Here is a 23,900-nt window from a genome sequence, read left to right on the forward strand (position 1 = left end):
TAGAGCTACATACACTAGAGTCTAGGGATAAATAATTAGACCTAGCGGCCTTTTTGGGCCATTTCAAGCCAGCCCAAAAACGCAAATTTTTCCCTGGTCATTTACTAAAAAAATAAAATAAAATGGTCATTTACTAAAAAAAAAAAAATAAACATTTAATTATTTGAAGAAATTTTTGAAAATCGATTTTTTCTCTTATGGCAATCTCAGAATCGCGCGAAGATTATCGGTGCGATGGCAATGGCGACGGATTATTGCGATTCTGTTCGCTAGCGAGATAGTGCAGATGGTGGTGCAAGTTTTAAAGCTTCTTCTTCTTCTTCTTCAATGGCGGAAGAAGCGAAGTATTCGAAGAAAATTTCTAATAGAGAAGCTGGTGATGATAACAAAATTGTTGATGGCGCTGAGAATAATGATAGTAAAAGGAATAATACTGAGAATGTTAATGGTGTAAGTGAAGCTAAGGTCGTTAATGGCGATGGAGCTCACGATTTCGAAAGTGCGATTTAGTACTTGTATTGGTAAAATATGTTAGTTAGAAAATGAACAATTATTTTATACGAATGAACATCATACTATATGAAAAATGAACATTTAATTACTGAGAAATACAAAATTATTGTAAAATAAGTTAGTTAAAAATGTTCATTTTTATCAGGGTAAATGTTTATTTTTGACTGAGGGACCAGCCAACTCTAGCTGGTTTCGAGACCAGCTATTAACAACTAGGCCAAAAAACATAGCTAGTAAAAGTTTGTACTACATATTATACTTGTGCAAGCCCCACCCAAAAAATAATAATCTCGGGCTATATTGGGCCTGACCCAACTTCAGGCCCAATTCAACATGACCAACAATGAGACAAGGACCGATGTTTCACCCAATGCTCATAGTAAGGAACGGGGAGTCATACACTCGTACTTGTATGCGTAACTATTAATCCATTAAAGCTCGAAACTCGTTATCTAAATTAACAATCTTTAATTAAAATTACGTGCCTAATCAAACATTAATTCGTACGATTTTATTAATACGGATGATTAGACAAGTGGAAGTGAAAGTGTAGGATAATAAATCTTCACCTCAAAGCACATAAGATTCAATATGATGTCAAAAACTCAAAATTAAAGAGTAATCAACTCAATATGACCAACAATAGGACAAAATCCTGTTTACCCCTAGCCCAATATACTCCGTACTCGTTATTAATCCATCAAAGCTTGGTACCCGTTATCCAAATTAAGATTTTTTAATTGAAATTACGTGCTTGTCTTCCCTAAAAACACCTTAAACCCAAACCCAAACCCCAAAGGCAAACAAAGCAACACAAAAAAGAAAACAGGAACCTTTTGGCTACGACAACTAACACAAAAAGGCAACCTTGAAACGTTGAATTTCGAGGCAACCTTTGAATTTTCTAATCAAGCTTCGAATCTCTTTCCTCCCTCCTTCTTCAACCCCACTAAATCCCCTAATTCTCTGTAAATTATCCATCTAATCCCACCAACATTGATCAGTGTTAAACCCTTTTCAATGAAACTGAGGTTTGAATCCCTCGTTTTCTTCATTTTTGCTCTTTCTTTGTCAACCGTCGTCGTTTTATCCTCTTCTGCTAATGAGTTATCCCTCCACCGTCCTGCCGGACGAAAACCGCTTTCTCTTGCTCCGTTAGTTTCTCTCTCCTTGATTATTATTTGATTTATTAACATTGCATGATTATATTAAATTAATTTTTAATTGGGTTTTTCTAAGAATGAATTTGTGATTGGGGGTATGTGATATGATCCTAATCATCCTATGTGGGTGTGAATATGGAGAATTTTCAAAATTTGAGACAAACCTTTTTATCAGGAAGAGTACTTATGGTTGTTCATAAAATTTTGCTTAGGAGGGACTTTTTTCCGGTGTATTTTGAACATGATTGACGATAGAATTGAATATATAAGTCGTTTCGGCTTTATGATTACATTTTACTTTCATTGGAGAAATTAGGGGATTGTAATGAAAATCGAAGTAGTTGTTTTCTGGTTATATGCTGTCAGTTGGGTGTGCGAGTTGTGATCAGTATGTCAAACTGATGGTTTATGATTTGAGTTTACAAGCTGCACCCTAATCACTAATCGAGTAACTGTTAGCTGACAACATACTGCACTGAAATGTAGTTTAGCTATTTAGCTTATATCAGTGAACGAGGTAGGGTCTCGGCTTATGCAAACGTGATGCTTGTACTTGTATTGTTGATCAGGCTAAGTACATGTTGGAAATTGAAATGGGTTAATGCTCTTGGTAATATAAGAACTCTAGAACAAGAAGACTATCTATATTTGTATATGTTGTTTGGTTCTACTTGTTATCTACAAATATCTCAGTAGTCATGTTATTTTGTTTGTAAATCATTACAGTTTATCATGACAATGTTCTTAACATATGATCACGATCAGGCTCCATTTATTACTGTTGCTTCTCTTCCACTCGCCATTATGCATAGTTTAACTAGCATTACTATATTTGTTGTCATTGTTGCAATGATGCTGAATTATCTTGTTTTTCAGCAGAATACTTAAATGAAAACCTGTTTCTTCCCTGGCGTATAAAGTTATTATACCTCCTGTATGTTGTTCATTTAGTATTGACCCCTTCTCAAAAGAAAAACAAAGGAATCGGAGTGTAAAACTTTTTATTTGGTTGTTTAACCTCCCCTCCCACCCCTCTGTCTGGTTTGACTTGGATATTTTACCATCTAATACTTGTAGTTCCTTGTACTTTTTTCCTCAAATATCTCTTATGTGCTTTATCAAATTTTTGCAGGACACAAGATGTTGAGTTAGTAGCTGCCCTTAATGGCACTGTCTATTTAATAGATAGTGATTCTAGAAAAATACTTTGGTCTGTCTTATCACACTCCGATCCAAGAAGATGGTGAAAAGGATAAAGCAGTGGGACGCAGTAGATATTCTTTTATGGACTGTGGAGATGACTGGGAGTTGTATCTGAATTATGACTATGGAAAACTGGTTGGTCATATTTTCTAACCCTCATTATTCTTCTCATGTTATACAATGTGCTTGTTTTAATTTAATCATATAGCATGTCATGGATTTTCACTTTAAATTTTTTGCTAGGTTTACGGTGTGTGCTTGTAGTTTTAATTGATTCTTTAGCAATATAAGCTGAAGAGCTTTGTATCTTCTTTTGCTCATAACTTTTATGTTACTCCCTCTGTTTTTTTAAGTGTTACACTAAGCAAATGCAACTGTTTTTTTAAGTGTTATACTTTCTTTTTAGGCAAACTTCTCCATTCTCCTCAAACAAACAAGGGAATTTTTAGTGAGTAGCATATATTTCTCCTCTCATGGTCCCCATTCAAATCCACTAATACTTTTTTTTTTTTATAATTATTACAAGTATTTGTTTATTTCTTTCCCTCTTACATCCCTTACTTTTTAATAAAATATTAACTCCACTATCTTCTCTTAATTTTTTAAAACCTCCCCTAATTACCCCACTTACATCTTTTTATATTAAAGTCAATTGATTCACCTAAAATTATGTGCCGATCAAAGTGTAATACTATATATAAAAAAGGAGGGATTACGATGATGACTCTATGGCCACCAATGATATATTCTGCGAGCAGAAATTCTCGTTTTTTTTTTTTTTTATAATTAATTTATTTATTTTATTGAGAAGTTTGAGGTGAGGTTTATGATAGTAATTAAGGTCTTAAGGTTTTATCTCTCTTTATGTATTTCTTCCGTTCTAATAATATTGCAACAACTGGACTTTTACACTATTCATCACGATTGTTTGACCACATATTATGATTTATGCGTAAAGTAAAATATAATCATGTGGGGTGATTCGCCTCGTAAAATACTTTCACAATATCAACTTTTTATAATTTTTACTCTTATATAATTTCAGATATTTAGCATATAAAATGTGCTTTGGGATGCGTAATTTCATCCTTGTTGCAATATTTGTGGAACCGAGGGGTACAATGGTAAATGGATCATGCCACTAATGGTAAATGGTAAATGGATTATGCCACAAATGGTAAATGGTAAATGGATTATGCCACAAATGGGAGTTGTATCTGAATTATGACTCCCTTACGGGGGGGCATTTGGAATGTAGTAATGGGAATTTGGGGATTAAAATGTGGGATTGGGATTAGGAATTGATTGTCGGGTATCAAATGAAAATATGCCAATACCTTGTTTGGGTAGTGGATGGGAAAATGTAAGAAATAAAATCATAAATGACAAAATTATAAACTATCCTTACTAACCTTTCTCTTCTATCTTTTTCATTAATGGCTAAAATGTCATTTTACACCAATTCTTATTCCCATTAATTTATTACCTACCCCCACTAGGTAATAAAATGGCGGGAATTGACCCCATCTATTCCCATTCCCAATCCCATCAAACAAACAAGGGAATTTTTCTTAGTTGGGATTCAAACTCCCAATCCCACCCTCAATTCCCTTATACAACACCCCCTGTAAGTTGTAATTACAGCAATTTATTGAATTTTCGCAATGTCCCTATTGAAGCAGCTTTAACCTTCACAATCCAAACTGAAATTAAAGATAGAGATATATGGGAAGGAGAAGATCCAAATTCTACTAGGGGTTTCTTCCTTTTTTAATATCTGATATTAAAGCATGGAATACTTGTCTTTCTCTTCCCTTTTATGTAATTGTATTTCTTCCAATGAAGAACCCAAAGATAAGTGAAGCATAAATTGTTGAGGAGGTTTTGCAATTCTCAAGTTTTACAGCTTCTTGTTGTTTGTATACTATTGTACTACTTATGAGGTCATTACTGATCAATTCACACATAAAGCCAAAGTTTTTTTCTCTGTGCAGAAACTTGAAGGTACTATTCAAGATTATGTGAATAAAACACCAATATATGAGGATGATGAAGTTACTATAGGATCCATGCATTCTACAGTTTTCAAGGTTGATCCTTGGTCTGGAAGACTCATTCATGATTATGGAAAATCTGTATCCAGAAAGGTGCCACAATGGGGTGCAGAGACTTCCTCTGCTGAGGGAAGAAGTGATTTAGAAACTTATAGCTCTTCAAGTGCGAAAGGTTCTGATGTGGAGCTATACATTGAAAGAATAGATTATTCACTTTCAACTAAAGCATTTGACAAACTACTGTGGAATCTAACGGTTGGCTTTTTTAAAGCCAAAGTTCGATGTAGAGGGACTGATCAGTTGCTTGACGGAGCTTTGATGAATTTGGACCGCAAACTGGGTTCTGGCTCTGGTTCTCTTAGGACTGTCTCATTTCCTTGCGAATATGAATTTCCTGTACGCCGTTTTCGCAAGCAGAGTATGTTTGAGTACTTTCTTAAACTAGATGGCTTACCTGATTCCATGAACGATCGTAATATGCTTCCAGTTGGTGCTCCAAGTCAAAGGCTTCCTTCACAGCATAATGACGATAAATTCTCATCTACTCACAAGGAAGGGATCTTGTTACCAACTCATGGCCATTTACGCCCATCGCGTGAAGTTCTAGAATCTAATTTGGGAACTCATGTGAGGCATGACAGATTATGGATATTACGAAGGAGATATATTCCATGGTATTGTGTCTTTCTTGCTCTCCTTCTCATTGGCTTTGTTTACCATAAAAAATCTGCAGTGGCAACAGGAAGTATTGAGTTGGATGTAGAGTCTAGGTTGATTCCTCAACCAGTATCTTCCAAAAAGAAAAGATCTCGTAAATCAGTGAAGAACATAGCGGGCTTAGAGGAAGGTCTGCATTATGAAAAGACTGTTAGATGTTGGCCGAATCTCAATAGTCTTTTGCAGGGTGAGACAGATGGACACACAATTGGTAAATTGTTTGTATCCAATAGAGAAATTGCAATAGGAAGCAATGGTACTGTCGTATATGAGGGGGCTTATGAAGGAAGGAAAGTGGCTGTGAAACGCTTGGTTCAGGCTCATCATGATGTGGCCTTCAAAGAAATTCAAAACCTTATTGCATCCGACTGTCATCCAAATATTGTTCGATGGTATGGCATGGAGCATGACCATGATTTTGTGTATCTTTCTCTCGAATTTTGTTGTTGCAGTTTATATGATCTTATTGAGTCATATACGGATCCCTCCCATCACTCTATGTCTATCTATGACAAATCATTGCGTGGAAGGACAGAGTACAAAGCCAGGTTGATTTCCGTGAAGGCGACCATGCAAGACATTAAATTGTGGAAAGGCAATGGCTATCCTTCTGCCTTATTGGTAAAACTAATGAGGTGGGAACAAACTCTTGTCTATCATGCATATTTAAATGCTGTAGTCCGTGTTAAGTTCAGTCATATATTGAGTATTGATTAATTGTTTTGCATAAGACACGAGTGGTAGTTTTTCTCTAATGGGAAGTGTTTGGTTTGATATTTGTTTCATCTTAAGGGGCGCTAAAAACCTAATTCTTAACTAAAATTTGAAACTTATTGCGTATAATAATTAAGGATCCTGCTGCCAATAACCACCTTTTGTATACCATGGATACTTAAGAAAGCCATTGTGCAATAGGTTTGCAATTTGATGCATTAGCTCAATAATGAAATTTGGATCAAGTTTTTTTAGGAGTTTGGTGTGATCTAGTAACTTTTGGCATCTTCGCATTTTATTGATTTTTGACGTTCGATTCTATGTTATGTGTTGGTTTCTAATGCAGGGATGTGGTTTTTGGGCTTGTTCATTTGCATGAACAGGGAATAATTCATCGCGACTTAAAACCTCAAAATGTACTGATAAACAAGGAAAAATCCCTTTGTGCAAAGCTTTCTGATATGGGGATCAGCAAGAGGCTTCCTGCAGATATGTCTTCTTTAGGTCATCATGCTACTGGTAGGAAGTCTGGTCTATTGCTTCTGTAGTGTTTGCACTGACTTTGCTTTATAAGTATCATGCATCATCTTGAAAAAAGGTTGTGGGATAGGTCTATCTACTTGGCAATTCATTTATCATTACCATTTACTTCAATTAGAAGTCATACAATCAGTTGATCAACTCTATATAGTGTTTGGCATAATATCCACACATGCACTGTTGTGCGTGTTTGGCATAATACTATGCTTTTACTATTAGAGAACAGAATTCAGTTACAAATGGGGGAGCAGTTAATATTATTATGATTTTTACCCTTATTTATTCTTTATGAGATTTATTTTGTACACCAACCCATACTGACATAATACTCCTCCCCACCCCCCCTCTACTTGCCTTCCCATCTTCATAATTCTCAACTACTTTTATTGCCACCATCTTTAGTGTAACAGCCTCCAGGACCAACACCACAGATGATAGCAGAGAAGCATGTCACACATCCTGGATAGTCCAACCACCTCCTCATACCACCCTGCCATCCTGCATATCCATCAATACTCTTCACAGCCATCTCCACCTGGTTAGAGGGAGAAGTTATTTTCAGATCCAACTTGACTGAAAGGATCCAACATGGTAGATGTTGGATGGAATCCACCTACTATCTTTCTATTCATTGTTGGTTCCAACTCCTAAGTTCATGCAAAAATCTTGTTTTGAAGCTGGGATTGGATTGGATTGCTGGGTAGTGATTGTCACTTGTCACTGATTGTGATTGGATAGTGGTTCCTTAAGGTAGTGTTGTGGTTTTAGGTGACCATAATGGTCAGATGTGAAATGGTACCTTAGTCGTGATGGGTGCTGGCGTCCTTGGCGATGATGGGTTCCCTCAGCCTAAACTACAAAGTGGGGGTGAAGAACTTTGGGGAATGTGGTAGGACTTATGGTAATGGGTTTTTACCTAGTAAGATCATACACAATTTTAAGCAAACACAAAGAAGGGATCTGTTGTTCTCACCTCATTTCTTGCTTCCTAAATGATTCCAAATTAGACACAGATCTTGTTTATTCTTTCTTGAACTAAACAAGGGTACAAAGCTGGAAGATAATTAGTTAATTAGCCTTATCTTGGACCTGTCTTATCCCCTTTTACTTTTTATCTTTTGATTGATCTTTCTCTTACATTCTCATTGTTGTCAGGCCTATAGCATTAGAGGTTCTACACCATCCATTCTTTTGGAATAGTGAACTGCGCTTATCATTTCTACATGATGCTAGTGATAGAGTTGAATTAGAAGACAGAGAGGCAAATTCAAGTATCTTAAAAGATTTGGAAAGTATTGCTCCTACAGCTATAGGTACCAAATGGAATATAAAGCTGGAGCCACAATTTATCAATGATATTGGCCGTTACAGACGTTACAAGTATGAGGGTGTCCGAGACCTGCTGCGTGTCATACGAAATAAGCTGAATCATTATCGAGAGCTGCCTGCTGAAATTCAGGTACAGCTTCCACTTTATGAATTATAATCTTCATCCTGTTCTCTTGATGTCTGTTTATGCAACATTTTTTTTTTCTTTTTTTTTTTTTTTGGAGAGAGGGGGGGGGGGTGGTTGGAGATGTTAGCAATATTACAATAGATCTATGAATTTACAATACCAGAGTAAAGTAATTTATGCAGTCACGTGTGAGCAGATTAATAGTATTAAATTACACACCCTAGTAGGATTTTGATCATGTGAAGCACAGTAGTTGTGTTCAGTTGTGAAGACAAATCAAGGATTTGATCATAGATGGGACTTGAGCATTATTCAGATAGAATTGCATTGGTTGTTCGTTTTTGCGATGATGAAAGTTGCCTTTTGATCATCCTCATTCATGGCCTTCTCTCACCTTTTCCCTGAATACTCATAGATTTTTTTTTTTTTTTTTTTTTTTTTTTTTTTTTTTTTTTTTTTGAGATGAGGTTTGCAATTCTTATCTGTTTACTGAATAGACTCTGCAGATTCGGAAGTTCTGCTCCTCTATTATATTTTCTGGTACTTATTTCTTCTTTAATTGATATTTCAGGGACTTCTGGGATCAGTCCCTGATGGATTTGATGAGTACTTCATGAACAGATTTCCCAGACTATTGATTGAAGTTTATAAGGTGGTTAGTAAATTCTGCAGATCTGAGAAATGGTTTCAGAAATATATTCAAGACAGTGTCCTTTGATCTGCCTAGCAGTACAGTGGATTTAAGTGTTGTAGCATGTACATACCCACATCAGTGTGTTTATTCAACTATCTTCAAACAATTCAGATGTAAATGAAATTCCTGATATTATTGCCCTTTAATGTATACAACAACATTATTTATATAGCAGATGTAATGTAATGGTTTATTTTTATTATTTATGTCAATTTTGAGCACAAAGCTTCACCTTTTCTTTTGTTATTCCTTTTGTTGTCTGTTTTTTGAAGACTTGAAAGAGTGTTCCATCTGGCTATTTGGACCATCTGATCAGTACTTTCTCTTTCTGCCTTCTGCCACTCCAGTTGTTTTAGAGCCCTGGTTTTGAAGTTAGGAAACAATGATCATTTCTAGGTGACCGGATGCAACCCCTGAAGAAATTGTTTCACTGTTGTTTTAGTCATTATTTTAATTTAAAACCAATTCTCTTTCAGAACTCTTGTTTCTTCTCATAAGTATTCTCTCAATCAGCTTCTTTTGGTAAGGAGTAAGATTGTGTACGTCTAATCTTCCACATACCTCACTGATAAACACGATGGTGGGACTCATGCTCGGTGGTTATGGTTGTATTAGTGTCTCTAAGGTCAGCAAAGTAAAAATGAAGTTAATTGCTAAAAGTGCAAAATTTGTATCTGCAATCACAATTGACCTGATCTTGCAAGCATTATTCAGGTCTTCTGCAGGAGATTTCACTTTCCAGTCAGTTTAGTTTGCAGGTATGCCGTTCCCTTTACTCTTCAATCAGATTATCCCACTTAACACAAACACACTTTTATAATATCTTTGTTAATTCTTTTATAGTGTGTTAATTCTTATGTTATCTTTGTTTAAAATCTCATTGTCATGTCTATTAGTTGATTACTTGATTTTCTAGTATGAGCTCTTTGTGGCCCTTTCTGCTGTATAAAGAGAATTTTGAGAATTTCTTATGTTTCAGAAAACATATTTCTGTGTAGTTTATGGATTATAATTTTAAACAACAATGCACAAACTAAAAGAATTTTGACAGGGAAAGTTAATGGAATAATTGATTAAGGGCATGGGTATTCTAGCTGATGCCCGGAAAATGGCTTTGTTCGTGTAATACTGACGAAGAACATAACAATCTGGTATAAATCCGCAGATTGCACTAGTACATCTCTCCATTTCTTCACTCACACACACACACAAAGACACAATAAAAAGCAAGAAAAAAGAGCTGAGCTCTTCAGAAACTGAAAGGTCATTTTTTGACAGAAGATGAGCTTTGTCACTTGTTCTCAATGTCTCCACTTGTTTTGTCTCCACTTCTGCATAGAATCAAAGTTATCAGGGCAAGTATAGTGGCTTTATTTTGTCTCCACTTCTGCATAAAATTAAGATATCAGGGCAAGTAAAATACTAGAATTAAGAATGGTTAATAATATAATTCGTAGGACAAACTGATAGAAGTGCTACTTCATATTACATATAATTATATGGCTCACAAACTTTTTTCGTGTTATAAACCAATCTAACTTGTACATCTTGTCATTGTCCTAGGTTACACGCGAACATAATACCCCCCACATATTTTGTGTTTATCGGTCTTGATCTACGAATGGTAGTTACAAGTAAATGACAATTTCATCTTTGTTCAATGAATAAGAATGGCCAAAAAGTAAAGGGTATGTAAGAAACAAATGAACTCTTTAATTTTACCCTTAGAGGTGCCTAAGGACTAATAGTCAGAGCTTTATTACTTCTTTACAAATCAACTTTACAATTGGATATCATCTTTCTCTGATGAGGTATGACAAGGAACAAGCATCGCAAAGAGTATGGATGAGACTTAATATCATGTGTGTAGTTCTAATAAACTCGGATGCGATATACATAGGTGCATTTCTTGCACCTATTTCTTTCACATGAAAAATTTTCATCTTTTACTACATAACTGCCGCTACTACTTTGTTATTTGACTTTTGCCAAACCTTCTCTTAGATAATTCATACTTATACATGATCACAGTAGAATCAAAAACTGAGGTGCTAGAATATCAGGTATATACATTAATGATTATGTACCAGGGTCCAGTAATTGCTGCTGCCTTTGTCTACCTAGCTATTCTTAACAGGTTTGGGTTTCTTCATCCTTCTCTTTGACAAATGTGAAGAACGTCGTGAGACAAGTGGACTGTTGGGTTAGGTCCACTTCGTTAACTGATTCGTCCACTTTGGGTGGCTGACGGCGCATGTACTGCCTCACTAGGAGCACAAAATATAAAATGAGAGCGAAAAAGCAAGCTATGCCAGAGAGGAGGAAGAGACCCCAGAAGCTTTTCAGGTCAAGCCTGTCTACTGTAAGTTTAGTATCCTGTGACCTGCAAGCACTTTTCTTCAGCCACTTATCATGGATCCTCTGTAAGTCACCATTCTCTGCCAGTTTCAATATGGCCGTGGACATGTCTACTGCCAAGGGAGAGCCTCGCGGAAATGCCTAAGGGGAGAAAAGGAATTTTATTTAGCCACATCCAACAGATAGCACTAAAAATTAGCAGTTTTGTCTAGCACATATTAAATCTGTATCCTTTTATAAGACAAGCACTGTTTCTCAGGTTGAACTAATCTCAATATCATTAAGTCATTAACTCAGATCAAAACACAGATAAAAACTATAAGATATATTATGGAGAGCTAATTAAAATAGATCTAATGCTATCAATTTTACTAATTAATTTCATCAACATACTTTCAAAATTATTAGTGATCAAAGTACTTCAAAACTGTGCTTGCCTTCTAAGAAAGAACAGAGGTAGTATTCCTAGTATATTTGGTATATGATCAGTGGAAAAGGTACTTACAAATCCCCTTCCATTTTTGGTAAACTTTTGACCTCTGATAGTGAATTCACATCTCTTTGCAAGGAAGGTTTCTATGCGTGTCATATCATCAACTATTGCAGCAACTCCACCATTCTTAGGGCCCTTTTTGAGAGCTTCCACATACTCGTCTTCATCTCCAAGAGCAATAAGCCGAGACTTGGGAAAGTGGAGCTCATCATGCAAATAACTTTCAGAAAATGAACCATTTTGGTATCCAATGGGATCTTTGCTCCTCATTAGGCTTTCAATCCCTTTGACAGGGGAATCAAGTTTTTGCACTGTTTGTATAGAGCTCAGACTTGCAGTATAACTTGACTTGACAATTAGAACTACAAACATCCATATGAATAGCACGATACGACCCAACACACTTAGAGCAGTTTCCCCTGCATAAGATAGAATATAAGCATATGTTAGTTGGGGTCTTACTTTAGTCATATATGAAAGGCATAATTAACTGTCAAATTATTTCACTTACTTTGAGAACCGAACCATGTTGAACAGCTGAACCTGGATTCAAAAGCATAATCCAATTTGATTACTAAGTTCTGGTTATATAACAGAAATATGCAAGACATAAAGACCTTTATTTTCGTTTCTTTATATAACAGAAATATCCAATTTGATTACTAAGTTTTGATTGTTTAACAGTGGCATTGAGAGACAACTCAAAGTGACTTCAATAACCCAAAAAAATAAAAATACTTGGAACATTGTATAGCACTAACCATAACACTGTTTTTATTTGATTTTGAGGTGAGCCACGGAACTCATCGTTGAACCTATGCTCCAGAATCCATATGACAACTCCCAACACGATGATAGATAAACCAGTAACACACCACAACCTTGGAGTTAGTGGCCACAAGAAAGCCCATGCATCGGAGTCCTTGGTCTTAACAGGGGCCACAACAACAAGACCTGACTCAACAAAGGGCTGTGTAAAATCTACCATTCTTGCTCTTTTGGTGGTAATTACAATATCACCAACTACAGCATCAAACACCTGCAGTAAGACAAAATAAGACCATGTACTTTGTATGTTGGTATAAAGTTAAGAGAAATCAAACATTATGCACTTACTCCTCTAGCCAAATTCTCAATAAGATCGTCGATTTTTGGGTTATTCTTCCCATCTCCAAAAGGTATATAAGTATAAGAAAAACCATATGGAAGCAAATTTAAAGCAGAAGTGAACACATCAATGCTGTATCCTGTGCATGAATTTGTGCGTTCTGTCGAATCTAAACATGATACGAATTCTTGGTAAGTAACACGACGAGGAACTCCAATCCTGAGAACCTTCCCATTGTTTGGGTAAACCCATCCACGAGGCTTCTCAGTGGTTTTCCCAGGCCAAATCACACTTAATAGCCGATGACTTAGGTTAGGTGGTTTAGAGTGTTGATCTTCTGGTGGCTTAACCGATAAACCTGTACTGTTTGACCAATATCCTATAGTGTAAAGACCCGTTCCAACAACATTGATGATATCAAAAGAAGGATTGATCAAATATCTGTCTTTATCAAACTGAATATGGCCTGTCAACCCTGTCATATTGACTCGATATATGCTGGAGAGTAGGAGGTTTCCTCCATCAAAACTACGGATGGAATCAAGGTGCAAGTTGCTGTTGCCCTTCAGATGGTTAACAGATGAATAATCTGAGAATGATATGTTTCCCCCTTGAGCAAAATATGCATCTAGAGCATTGGCAAGAATCCAAACAGTATCATACGCGTAAAGACCAAAAGTATTCAATCCAAACGAGGCATTCCTATCCGCTTTTCTAACCAAATTGCTCCACCGAGCCATGAAGTTTTTCTTAGGCTGTGAAATGGGTGTGTGAGGTCTCAGGGTAATGATCCCTTGAACATCATTCTGTGCATTGGCAGATAGAGGAGAATCTGTATCTATGACATCAGTGAGCCATCGCGTTGCAATCCAAACAAAATTATTATCTAACATCTCAAGAGAGCTAGCCACCTCAAGTATTTGCAGACCAAATTTGTCATAAGTATGAAGAACAAGAATCCTAGACTCTTCTGAGATCACCTTAAACAACACACTCCTAATGTCATCTATGGTTGGCTCAGGGCTAATAGGTGCTTTGTAGCTTATCCTACACTGCCTCTTAGCCAATTCATCATCCAACGACACGACCCCATTTCTTCCATAGTTGTCATCAGTGTAAATTGCAGTCACTTCCCGCCATCCATAGTAGCTGACAATGTCTGCTATAGCAGCCATTTGGAATAGATCATTCAGGGTAGTCGGGACAATGAACGGATACTCGATAGACGACAGGGTCGGGTCTGTGCCTGCAAAGGTTAGCAAAGGGACTTGCAGTCCTGTTGCAACCTGAGAAACTACATGAGCTATTACAGATGACTGTGGACCTATTACTGCCACTACATCACTCTCCATGAATGTCATTGCTGAAAAAACACACAAAAAAAAATATTAGATGATGAGGTTATTCGCAAGAAAGTAGGTGTGGCGGGCATTGTAGATAAACTAAGGGAAAATCGTCTGCGTTGGTTTGGACATGTAAGACGGAGACCCGAGGGTGCACCGGTGCGAAGAGTGGAAGAGTGGGACCATGGAGGGATTAAACGAGGAAGAGGGAGACCAAAGATGACTTGGTTGGAAGGAGTGAGGAAGGATATGAAGTGCATGGATTTACGTGAGGATGAAGTTTTGGATCGTAAGGGATGGAGGAGAAAGATTTATGTTGATGACTACACGGAATAATCAAACTTGGTTCATGTTAGCCGACCCCACTTTTGGGATTAAGGCTTTGATTGATTGATTGATTGATTGATAAACAATCAAAATAAAACAAGAATCAAATACCTAACAAAAAGATTAAATTGAGTATAAAAACTTTACTCTGAACAATCCCTAGAAAGCCACTCTGACAATCCTGCATTGAAATATTGAGCTTGGTTCCATTCAAAATTTCTGGGGAAGAATTAACATCATCCACTGCAGCTTGAATTGCAACTTTTGCAACTTTACCAATTGTAGAATTATAGGACAAAATTGCTCCAATATTCACATTTTTAGGTCTTGTTGAAAAATTAGTACCAACCCCACTTGCAAAAAATAACCCATGTTCCAATTTCAACACCAATAATAGCAAAAACACCCACAATACCCTCATAATCTTGGTGGGTAAACAGCTAAACACTAATCTAATCACTAATGAAAATTTAAAAATCAAGTTCTTCACCTGCAATTTTTCATATTTATTAGACTTAAGAAAAGAAAGGAATACCATCACCAAGAATACATAAATAAACAAAAATAAAAACCCAAACAAATAGAGTACCAGTACCAAATAAAAAAGAGAAGATTGCTACATTTACCTTAAAAAATTGCCAAATTTAGTTAAAAGTTTAAATCAGAAATTCTAAACAAGTAAAGTAGATTCTAAGTACATGTGATAGTAAAGATGAAAGCAAAAGAAAATTGGAGAATAATGAAGGGCACATAAAAGTGGGTCCAGTAATGGAGGAAGTGGTGGAATATTTGTAAGTTGTAAAACAACAAAAGGTGTTTACTTGGAAGAAAGCAACATCCACATTGATATGATGTTGGATTTCAAGACTGTAATTCTTGATTTGACTTTGAGTGGAAGAAGGGAGAAGGAAGGAAGCAGAGCATCTTGTACTGTGCTAGATATTCCTCCACCTCTAAATGTGTAAATCATTTTTTTTTTTTTTTTTTTTTTTTTTTGAGGGTTGGATGACTTTTGTTGACTTGTATTGTACTCGTAGTGTAGTATAATAATCAATATCACAAGATATTTGGAGAGATAAGTTGTGCACTAAATTTTTGGAGGGTTCTTGATGTAATTGTTTAATGGTCCTGCATCTAATACAAATGTACACAAAATAGTTCATGTTAAATTTCTTTTGCACATACACGTATAATCCATCTTACGTATGGTCAATTTCAGTTATTTGAGTGAAGGCTAAATCGATTTTGATGTTGCTTGGTAAGAGATGGACCAAGGGTCAAACAATGGCTTCCTTTAAAAATACTCTCATTCACTAGTGGAAATCACACGTAGGAAGAAGACGCAAAGGCTTAATAAGAAACGAATAACCTTTTTGTCAAGGTATGAATGGTAACACTAAAAGTATCCATTCAAAAACTGTAATACTCACCTTAAATAAAAAGAGTTATCGTGAATTATTAGATAGAAAGACTTTCTTAATTAGATAGAAAGAGTTACTGCAGCTTAGTAGCTTCATAGTTCATACTATGTGAGTATGTGTAGTAAGGAGTTATTGAGATGTCATCTCAAACGAAATTTTGGCATTGAAATTTAGGTCTGCCTTTAACACTATTCCTCAAAGGTTTTTTTGAAAAGGATCTCTAATAAAAAAAGTCATTCAATTAAGAATTATAATCACCATGTCTTCAACTTGTTAATACTTAAATACTGTTGTTGTTTTGTTTACAAAAATCCTGCCAAAACTTGACTTTACTATTATTTTTTTTTAAGCTAATCTGCTTTTCCATAACCCATATAGACTAATAGGCCATAGATCACATGTCAGTTATTTCAATCTTTTTAGTTTGTAAACTCTGAAGAATCCACTTTCTGAACAAAACCCAAGTTATAGGAAAAGCGTTTGGCTCCTCTAAATATCTAAAGTGGCGCTTGACGTCTAGGTGGCAGATCAAATGTCAAAAATTGAGACTGGTTTTTTGCAAACTCGTACTCTTTTCGTCCCTCTAAGATTGCGGACTTGCGGTATTTTCCATCTTGGTTTGTTTTTTGGGTTGTCCCATACCACAATCTACACAGTGATAAACTTCATGCATTGTGAATTGTGATCGTTATAAGTGAGTGATCTCAGTTTTGAGCAATTAGACTAAGACATCATCATCATTACCTTTGACTAATAAAAAAGACAACCTATTATTTTATAGGTTGAAATTGTATAAACCTTTTGTCAACTTAACAAGCGAATATGCAAGAGTCACTAAGGCTAAACGACCAATTATATAATGGCAAATACAACTTTTATGTTTAATGTTTAAAATATACATTTAACTATATAAGTAATTTAAGGATGGTTTTTACATTGAGAGATACCTACTTTTTTTTCTCATTTACTTTTTTTCTCATTGAAAAGAAATAGATGTCTAAATAATACAATTTTCATCCTACACCCAGGTGTAATTACGCGTGGCTGCAGCCGTGCAGGATTGACATTAGAGTCGTAAACTCAGAAAAGCTTACAAATCAATCTAGGTTGTCTATAGTTTTTTTTCATCAGTTTCTCTCATATGAAACAATATCATCATAGTTAGGACTGCTGCGCCCACCCTTGCTGATTGTTAACATCAGTAGATGAGCTATACGAGTACAGTTAGATTAAAAGTTGCGAAAAGCTAGAAATTCAGCAGAGGAAGTTATATGCATATATTTACCCAACTTCCCTTCTGCTGATGTCAATAGCTCGGTTATGTATCTACACTTCAGTGTTCCCACCATTACTTCGACCAGGGGAAAATTCCATATGATTAATCCTAGAAGCACTCATTGACAATTCTGCAAGGCTTCTATTTGATGCATAACCCCTGCTTGATTTCCTCTCGGTTTTCCTTTTCCTAGACCGCTTCTTGATTTCCTCTTCCTTCTCATCAACAAATGACAGGAACGTCTGAACACGAGAAGACTTTGAGCTAGATGAACTCGGGCCAATGGCTTCTTCCTCAGGAGTGTAATGGCGGAGGTACTGCTTCACAATAAGGGCAAAATACACAATCAAGGCAAGTACGCAAGCTATGCCACAGATAAGGAAAAGGCCCCAGAAGCTTTTCAGCTCAAGCCTGTCTACTTCAAGTTTTGTGTCCTGTGAGCTGCAAGCTTTTCTTCTAAGCCATTTGTCATAGATCCTCTGTAAGTCACCATTCTCCGAGAGCTTCAGTAAGGCCGTTGACATGTCTACTGCCAAAGGAGAGTCTTGGGGAAATGCCTGGGGAGTAAAAGAAATGAAAGTTACATACATAGGCAATTTTGAACACTTATCTGGGAACATAAATAGGGCCTGAACAAGCTGACAAGCTAGTCGAGATGATAATTGTGACAGTATTAACGTATCATATAGCAGTTAGCTTAATGCATGTTAGTGTAGGCTTTGTCAGCCAAATTTTAGGATTACTAGCAGTTAACTGTTAGCATGTTAGTGTAGTTAACAATCTAAGCATATTATATTAGGTACATCAGCAGAGGTAGTATGACAAGGATATAGCATTAGCATATCCTCTAAACTCAATAGTTTATCGAAAGTAATACTTACAAATCCCCAGCCATTTTTGGTGAATTCTTGACCAACAATAGTGAATTCACATCTCGATGAGAGGAAGAGCTCCATATATGCCCTCTCATCAACAACTGCAGCAACCCCGCCTTTTCTGGGACCCTTTCTCAGGGCTTCAGCAAACTCATCCTCGGAGTTAAGAGGGACAAGAAGGGACATAGGAACATGGAGCTGCTCATTTAAATAGTTTACAGCAAAGGAACCTGCTTGGTATCCTATAGGTTCTCTGCTTTCTATCAAATTATTTATTCCTTTGACATGTGAAGTAAGCTGCTGCACTGTTAGCATGGAGGTCAGACTCGCAGTATAACTAGAATTGATAATCAAAACTACGAACAGCCATATAATAAGCACAAGCCGGCCCAGTGTGCTCACAGTATTCTCTCCTGTAAAAGATTATCTATAAATCACCAAATTATATTATCACTACACTCATTGTTAGGCATAAACCGCATTACTGCTTAAAAGTCTCACTTACTATGAGCAAAGAACCAAGTTGAACAGCTGAACCTGTAAAAGCATAATCATATACTTGTATTAAATAACATAATATCCAAACATGTAAATTAAGGCAACTAAAGAAGTGAACAGCACTTGCCATAACATTGTTGCAACTTGCTTTTTGGGTGGACCCCGGAATTCATCATTAAGCTTATGCTCGAGAATCCAAATAACAGCCCCCACAATGACGAAAGATGCACCAGTAACACACCACATCATTGGAGTAAAAGGTCTCAAGAAAGCCCAGGCATGAGATTCCTCGGTGCTAACAGGGGCTACAACAACTAGACCTGACTCAATGAATGGTTGTGTAAAATCTGCATTCCTTGTTCTGTCAGTAGTAATTGAAACATCACCAACAACAGCATCAAATACCTGAAAAGGCAAAGAAAAGGTGTATATCAGGATATAGTACCTCGCAAGCTTTACTAACAAAAGGTTAAAAGACATAAAACATTCTATTCTTACCCCTGCTCTAATTTTCTCAACAAGCTCATTGATGTTTGGATGATTTTTCCCGTTTCCAAAGGGGATCAACCTATAAGGAACTGCGTATGGAAGCAAATTAATAGCAGATACGAACACATCGATGCAGTAGCCTGAGAATAAATCTGCGCCGTCTGAATATGAAATGAATTCACGATAGTCTATACGCCTTGGAACTCCAATTCTCAGCTGGTTACCATTATTGGGAAAAACCCATCCACGAGGCTTCTCTATGGTCTGACCTGGCCAAATCACCACGGACAGCTTTTGACTTAAGCTGGATTGATTAGGTGCTTCAGAGAGTAGAGATTCTGGAGGCTTAAGTGATAAACCTGAAAAATTGGACCAGTATCCTATAGTACTATGACCTGTACCGACCACATTGATGATGTCAAAGGCAGGATTGATCAGGTTCCTATCTGAGTCATATTGTATGCGACCTGTTAACCCATTCAATTTGACCTGCCATATGTTGGAGACCAAGAGACCTCCACCATCAAAGGTGCTCATTGCATCAAGGTGCAAGTGTTGGTCATTCAGCTGCCTTAATAGAGAGTTATTCGAGAATGAAATGTTTCCTCCTTGATCAAAGTAAGCATTTAATGCATGAGCAAGGATCCAAACAGTGTCATAGGCATAAAGACCATAACTATTTAACCCAAATGAACCACTTCCATTTTCTCTCCTAACCAAATGTGTCCACCGAGCCACAAAATTTCTCTTGAGCTGTGAACTGGGAGTGTGCACACGAAGGGTAAGTAGCCCTTGGACATTGCTAAGTTCACTTGGAGAAAGAGGTGAATCTGTATCTATAATATCGCTGAGCCAATTTGTAGCAATCCAGACATAGCCTTTTTCTAACATACGAAGAGAGCGAGCAACCTCAAGCACCTCTAGGCCATAGTTATTGTAAGTATGAAGAACAAGGATCCTAGATTCTTGTAAGGACACCTCAAACAAAACATTTCTTATGTCCTCTAAGTTAAAGTCAGGGCTCATAGGTGCTTTATAGCTTATAGTACATCGCCTCTCAGCCAACTTATCACCTAAAGCAGCAATCCCATTCCTCCCATAATCATCATCAGTGTAAATAGCAGTTACTTCCCGCCATCCATAATGGCTTAAAATGTCGGCTATTGCAGCCATTTGAAAAAGATCATTTTGGGTTGTCCGAACCAAGAAAGGATACTCGAGTGAGTTAAGGGTTGGGTCTGAGGCGGCGAAGGAGAGCAAAGGGACTTGGAGTCCCTTTGCAACCTGAGATACTACATGAGCTATCACAGATGATTGAGGACCTATTATTGCCACTACACCACTATCTATAATGGTCATTGCTGAAACAATATAAACAACAACAAATATACATTTCCAATCAAAATCAATGCTTGTAAAATGCAAACAATTTTGCAACAAAAACAGTAATTACAAAAACAAAACTAATTAGATAATATTAATAATAATAAAAATAACTGGGTTTTTAGTAAATTACCCTCAACAGCTCCAAGAAATCCACTGTGTTTGCTATCATGCATTGTGATATTGAGCTTGGTTCCCTGAAGAACTTGAGGGGAGGAATTTACATCATCTATAGCTGCTTGAATTGCAAGTTTTGCAACCTTACCAGTTGTGGAATTATATGAAATTATTGCACCAATGTTGACAATTTCAGGTCTTGCAGAAGGATTTGTATCAACCCCATTTGCAGAAAATTTCCCTTTTTCCAATATTAATAATCTAAATAACATCAAAAATCCAAGCACCCTAAAAATCATGGTGGATCAGCAAAAAATCTATCCACCTTTCTGCACAATACATATAAGGGTAATAAATTAAATAGACAATTATATAAAATCACTAAACCCCATAAAAACCCAGTTTTTATTAGCAGCAATAAAAGAAAAGTTTATTAAATCTGAGAGAAATGATAGCAGAGAAGCACATGGTTTAGAATACCCAGCAAACTGAATAAATGCATAAAGTTCAAATTTTTATTTAATTTTCAAGGGATAAAGTTCATATCATAAGACAAGAAGAATAAACAACTCATGCAAACATTTATTAATTCAATTACTTCAAAATTATTAAACCAGATGCATGTTTCTTTTCATAAAACTTTCTTTTTTTCTTTTTTTGAACACTTTTCATAAAACTTTTTTTTTTTTTAATTAAAATATTGAACCTTAAAGAAATGTTAGATACATTACCATTAATAGCAAGTAGCTAGATTTGAGATATTTATTAATCAAAGCTTCATAGACATCAGTAATTAAATTTCAGCAGAAAGTGTAAGTATGTATATTCTGTATTTAATATCAGGAGGAAATATGAAAAGGAGAGGAAAGGCTAGAATAAAATAAAATCCTCTAAAAAGAAAATAAGTGGGAAGAGTTAATGCAAGACAGTTATTTGTGAATATAATTCAAAAACAAACTGTAGAGAGTGTCTTTACTTGGTCTAGTCCAGAAGGTATAATTTGACAGAAAACTCATGTGTAAAAAGAGAGTGAAAGTGTGTTGTTGAATTGTAATGTAGGCCACACAATGACACAACTTAAGAATTGTGGATGCAAATTTGACATGACATTAAAGAGAGAGCAAGCATGAAATAAGAGATTATGATATAAAGGTAATAGAGCTACAAATTGACATTGTTCCACTTCAAAAATCTAATTATACCATATATGAAAATAAGTAGATTACGAAATCAATATAGGTTGCTTCTTTGTAATTATACAAAACTCGGACCATAATAAGACGTACAATGTAACTAGTTCAGGCCATAGCACGATAAGTTGGCAATTATGTAATAACTTGAGCCATCGGATAGAAAATTGATACTTCATATTAGCAATCAAATCAAGAAGAGAGAAAGGGAAATGTCATTAGTTGTTTGTACTAATGTGGATAGTTGATAACTAAGGTAGGTGCATTTTGCATTTTTACCACATGTTTTTGATGTAACAGAACTTGGAAATTAGGAACAAACACAATATGCCTATGATAATGCTCTACAGAAAATTATTTTCCAATCAAATGTTGTTAAAAAGACAAAAAATATATATAAAAGCATTACATCATCTATTAAAATTTAAAAGTGCACTCGTAAAAAGAGCAAAGAATAAGATAAGAAAATGTTCTCCCATGTCAACTTCCTAATTAAGTAACCCCACATTCCAAAACATAATGGACTCTCCCATAGGCCATACTACAATACTCCAATAGTCCAATGTCAACTTCTGGAATAGCACCTCTTAACAAGAAATTGGACTTATATGACAAACATTATTATGATCTCGAGAATCTTTTTTAGAATATCTTTCAATCTAGATAAAATAAGTTCAAATAATGACTAATAATTCTATGAAAGTAACCAAGTTTTATTATATTATGACTGTATAGATTCTAATAAAAACTGATATTTTTTACAAGGTTACTATTTAGTGTCATATAAAGGGTCTGTTCTGATTGGTTGAATTGAGCTGAATTGAACTAAACTAAACTGAACTGAACTGAATATTTTATAAGAGAAAGAAATTAGGAGCTGAACTGAACTTATTAGAGCTGAACTGAACTGAACTGAACTGAAAATAATCGTATCACAACAGGCCCGAAGTATATATGAGTGACGGGCTCTCTAATTGGGTGAGCTTTCATATCTTTATTTAACAGATTATGTTTCTACTAATAAGCAATTATAAGAGTCCACATACTTAGAGCAAGTTTAGCCCCAATTCTTAAGACTTGGATGTGACATCATTTTTGGTGGTCCCCATTGAAACTGATGTCATCAAATTCTTGTTAAGATTCACTAAGACTTGCACAAATTTATCACTTTAGCCTTAAGACTTAAATATTTGATATATTATATGTAGAAAAGTGTTAAAAAAAAAAAAAAAAAAAAAAAGGGAATAATAAAAATAAAAGTGAGGTGGGTGAAGTGGGTCCTAATCTCAAGTCTTAAGTTGAGTATTGGAATTTCAAGACTCAACTTGAGACTCGCTTGAGATTTAAGAAGAAAAATGGGGAAAGTCTTAAACATAAGTCTTAAGACTCAAGATGATGATGTCACCCTAAATCTTAAGATTTGGGGCTAAACTTGCTCTTAAGGAAGGAGCCGAATTTTCAGTGAAAGAAGGTAATAATGCAAAGAAAGTAAAAAGAAAAAATAAATCATGATTTTATAAAGTTAAAAAAAATGAAAAAAATAGGAGAAAGTTGTAACTACCAAAATTATGAAGAGTAAACTCCGTACTACTGTAGGTCTGTAGTAAGGAGACACTCATTTTCATACAATATATTAGATCACCCCACAATATATGAATATTCCCACTTTTGATTTTTAATAGCTGAGGACACTTGTCATATTTGGAAAATCTATAAGGCAATCACAATTTCTTACCTTTTGTAGGACATTTTGTATTTATGTACTTGTCTCAGATATTCTAACTTCTAAGTCCTAAGAACAATTTCCTATCCCACCACTAAATCACACACCCATCTTTCTAAACATGCTATCTTTGTCCTTAAAATGCAAATAGGAATGGCAAAACTAACTCTATAAAATAGTAGGATAAAAACTTAAGGAAAAAGAGTAACATAGATTGAATTAACATACCAATCTAGTCGATTGCC

The 23,900-nt window shown here is 35.8% G+C and overlaps 2 protein-coding genes and 1 pseudogene across 5 annotated transcripts; 1 reads left to right on the forward strand and 2 right to left on the reverse strand.

Annotated features, from left to right (window-relative positions):
* Positions 1-1,318: 1,318 nt before the first annotated feature.
* Positions 1,319-9,291, forward strand: LOC145562962 (serine/threonine-protein kinase/endoribonuclease IRE1a-like; annotated as a pseudogene). The gene is made up of 6 exons (XR_014094475.1): positions 1,319-1,667; positions 2,809-3,014; positions 4,874-6,285; positions 6,711-6,908; positions 8,039-8,363; positions 8,932-9,291. The product of XR_014094475.1 is annotated as a serine/threonine-protein kinase/endoribonuclease IRE1a-like (transcript).
* Positions 9,292-10,560: 1,269 nt separating this feature from the next.
* On the reverse strand, positions 10,561-15,660 carry LOC145561964 (glutamate receptor 3.6-like). Of its 2 annotated transcripts, XM_081622101.1 has the most exons (7): positions 15,310-15,660; positions 14,831-15,173; positions 13,022-14,376; positions 12,667-12,944; positions 12,417-12,448; positions 11,918-12,324; positions 10,561-11,553 (listed from the first exon to the last, which is right to left on the reverse strand). In XM_081622101.1, exons 2-7 carry the CDS (start codon positions 15,102-15,104, stop codon positions 11,185-11,187), a joined length of 2,715 nt encoding a protein of 904 aa, XP_081478227.1. In that variant the 5' UTR covers positions 15,105-15,173; positions 15,310-15,660; the 3' UTR covers positions 10,561-11,184. The 2 variants fall into 2 exon arrangements, with proteins under 2 accessions (XP_081478227.1, XP_081478226.1); XM_081622100.1 differs by having other exon boundaries at positions 14,831-15,660.
* A 1,294-nt stretch (positions 15,661-16,954) lies between these two features.
* Positions 16,955-21,989, reverse strand: LOC145561965 (glutamate receptor 3.6-like). 2 transcript variants are annotated; one of them, XM_081622104.1, is made up of 7 exons: positions 21,474-21,989; positions 20,759-21,071; positions 19,252-20,603; positions 18,881-19,158; positions 18,761-18,792; positions 18,262-18,560; positions 16,955-17,937 (listed from the first exon to the last, which is right to left on the reverse strand). In XM_081622104.1, the coding sequence occupies exons 2-7, from the start codon at positions 21,039-21,041 to the stop codon at positions 17,431-17,433; spliced, it is 2,751 nt and encodes a 916-aa protein (XP_081478230.1). In that variant the 5' UTR covers positions 21,042-21,071; positions 21,474-21,989; the 3' UTR covers positions 16,955-17,430. The 2 variants fall into 2 exon arrangements, with proteins under 2 accessions (XP_081478230.1, XP_081478229.1); XM_081622103.1 differs by having other exon boundaries at positions 18,262-18,668.
* Between the last annotated feature and the right edge of the window lie 1,911 nt (positions 21,990-23,900).

The sequence above is a fragment of the Chenopodium album genome, chromosome 10 (genome assembly GCF_948465745.1).
Source record: "Chenopodium album chromosome 10, dcCheAlbu1.1, whole genome shotgun sequence".
NCBI classification, from domain to species: Eukaryota; Viridiplantae; Streptophyta; class Magnoliopsida; order Caryophyllales; family Amaranthaceae; genus Chenopodium; species Chenopodium album.

Excerpts from the sequence above, each read along its gene's own strand:
- LOC145561964 (XM_081622100.1), bottom strand. The coding sequence starts at position 15,221 with ATGGTATTCCTTTCTTTTCTTAAGTCTAATAAATATGAAAAATTGCAG. Across the intron at positions 12,325-12,416 it reads AACATGGTTCGGTTCTCAAA|GGGAAACTGCTCTAAGTGTG; the intron begins GTAAGTGAAATA and ends TATCTTATGCAG. Across the intron at positions 11,554-11,917 it reads CCAAAAATGGAAGGGGATTT|GCATTTCCGCGAGGCTCTCC; the intron begins GTAAGTACCTTT and ends TTCTCCCCTTAG.
- LOC145561965 (XM_081622103.1), bottom strand. The coding sequence starts at position 21,041 with ATGATTTTTAGGGTGCTTGGATTTTTGATGTTATTTAGATTATTAATA. Across the intron at positions 20,604-20,758 it reads ATTTCTTGGAGCTGTTGAGG|CAATGACCATTATAGATAGT; the intron begins GTAATTTACTAA and ends ATATTGTTTCAG. Across the intron at positions 19,159-19,251 it reads TTGAGAAAATTAGAGCAGGG|GTATTTGATGCTGTTGTTGG; the intron begins GTAAGAATAGAA and ends TTGCCTTTTCAG.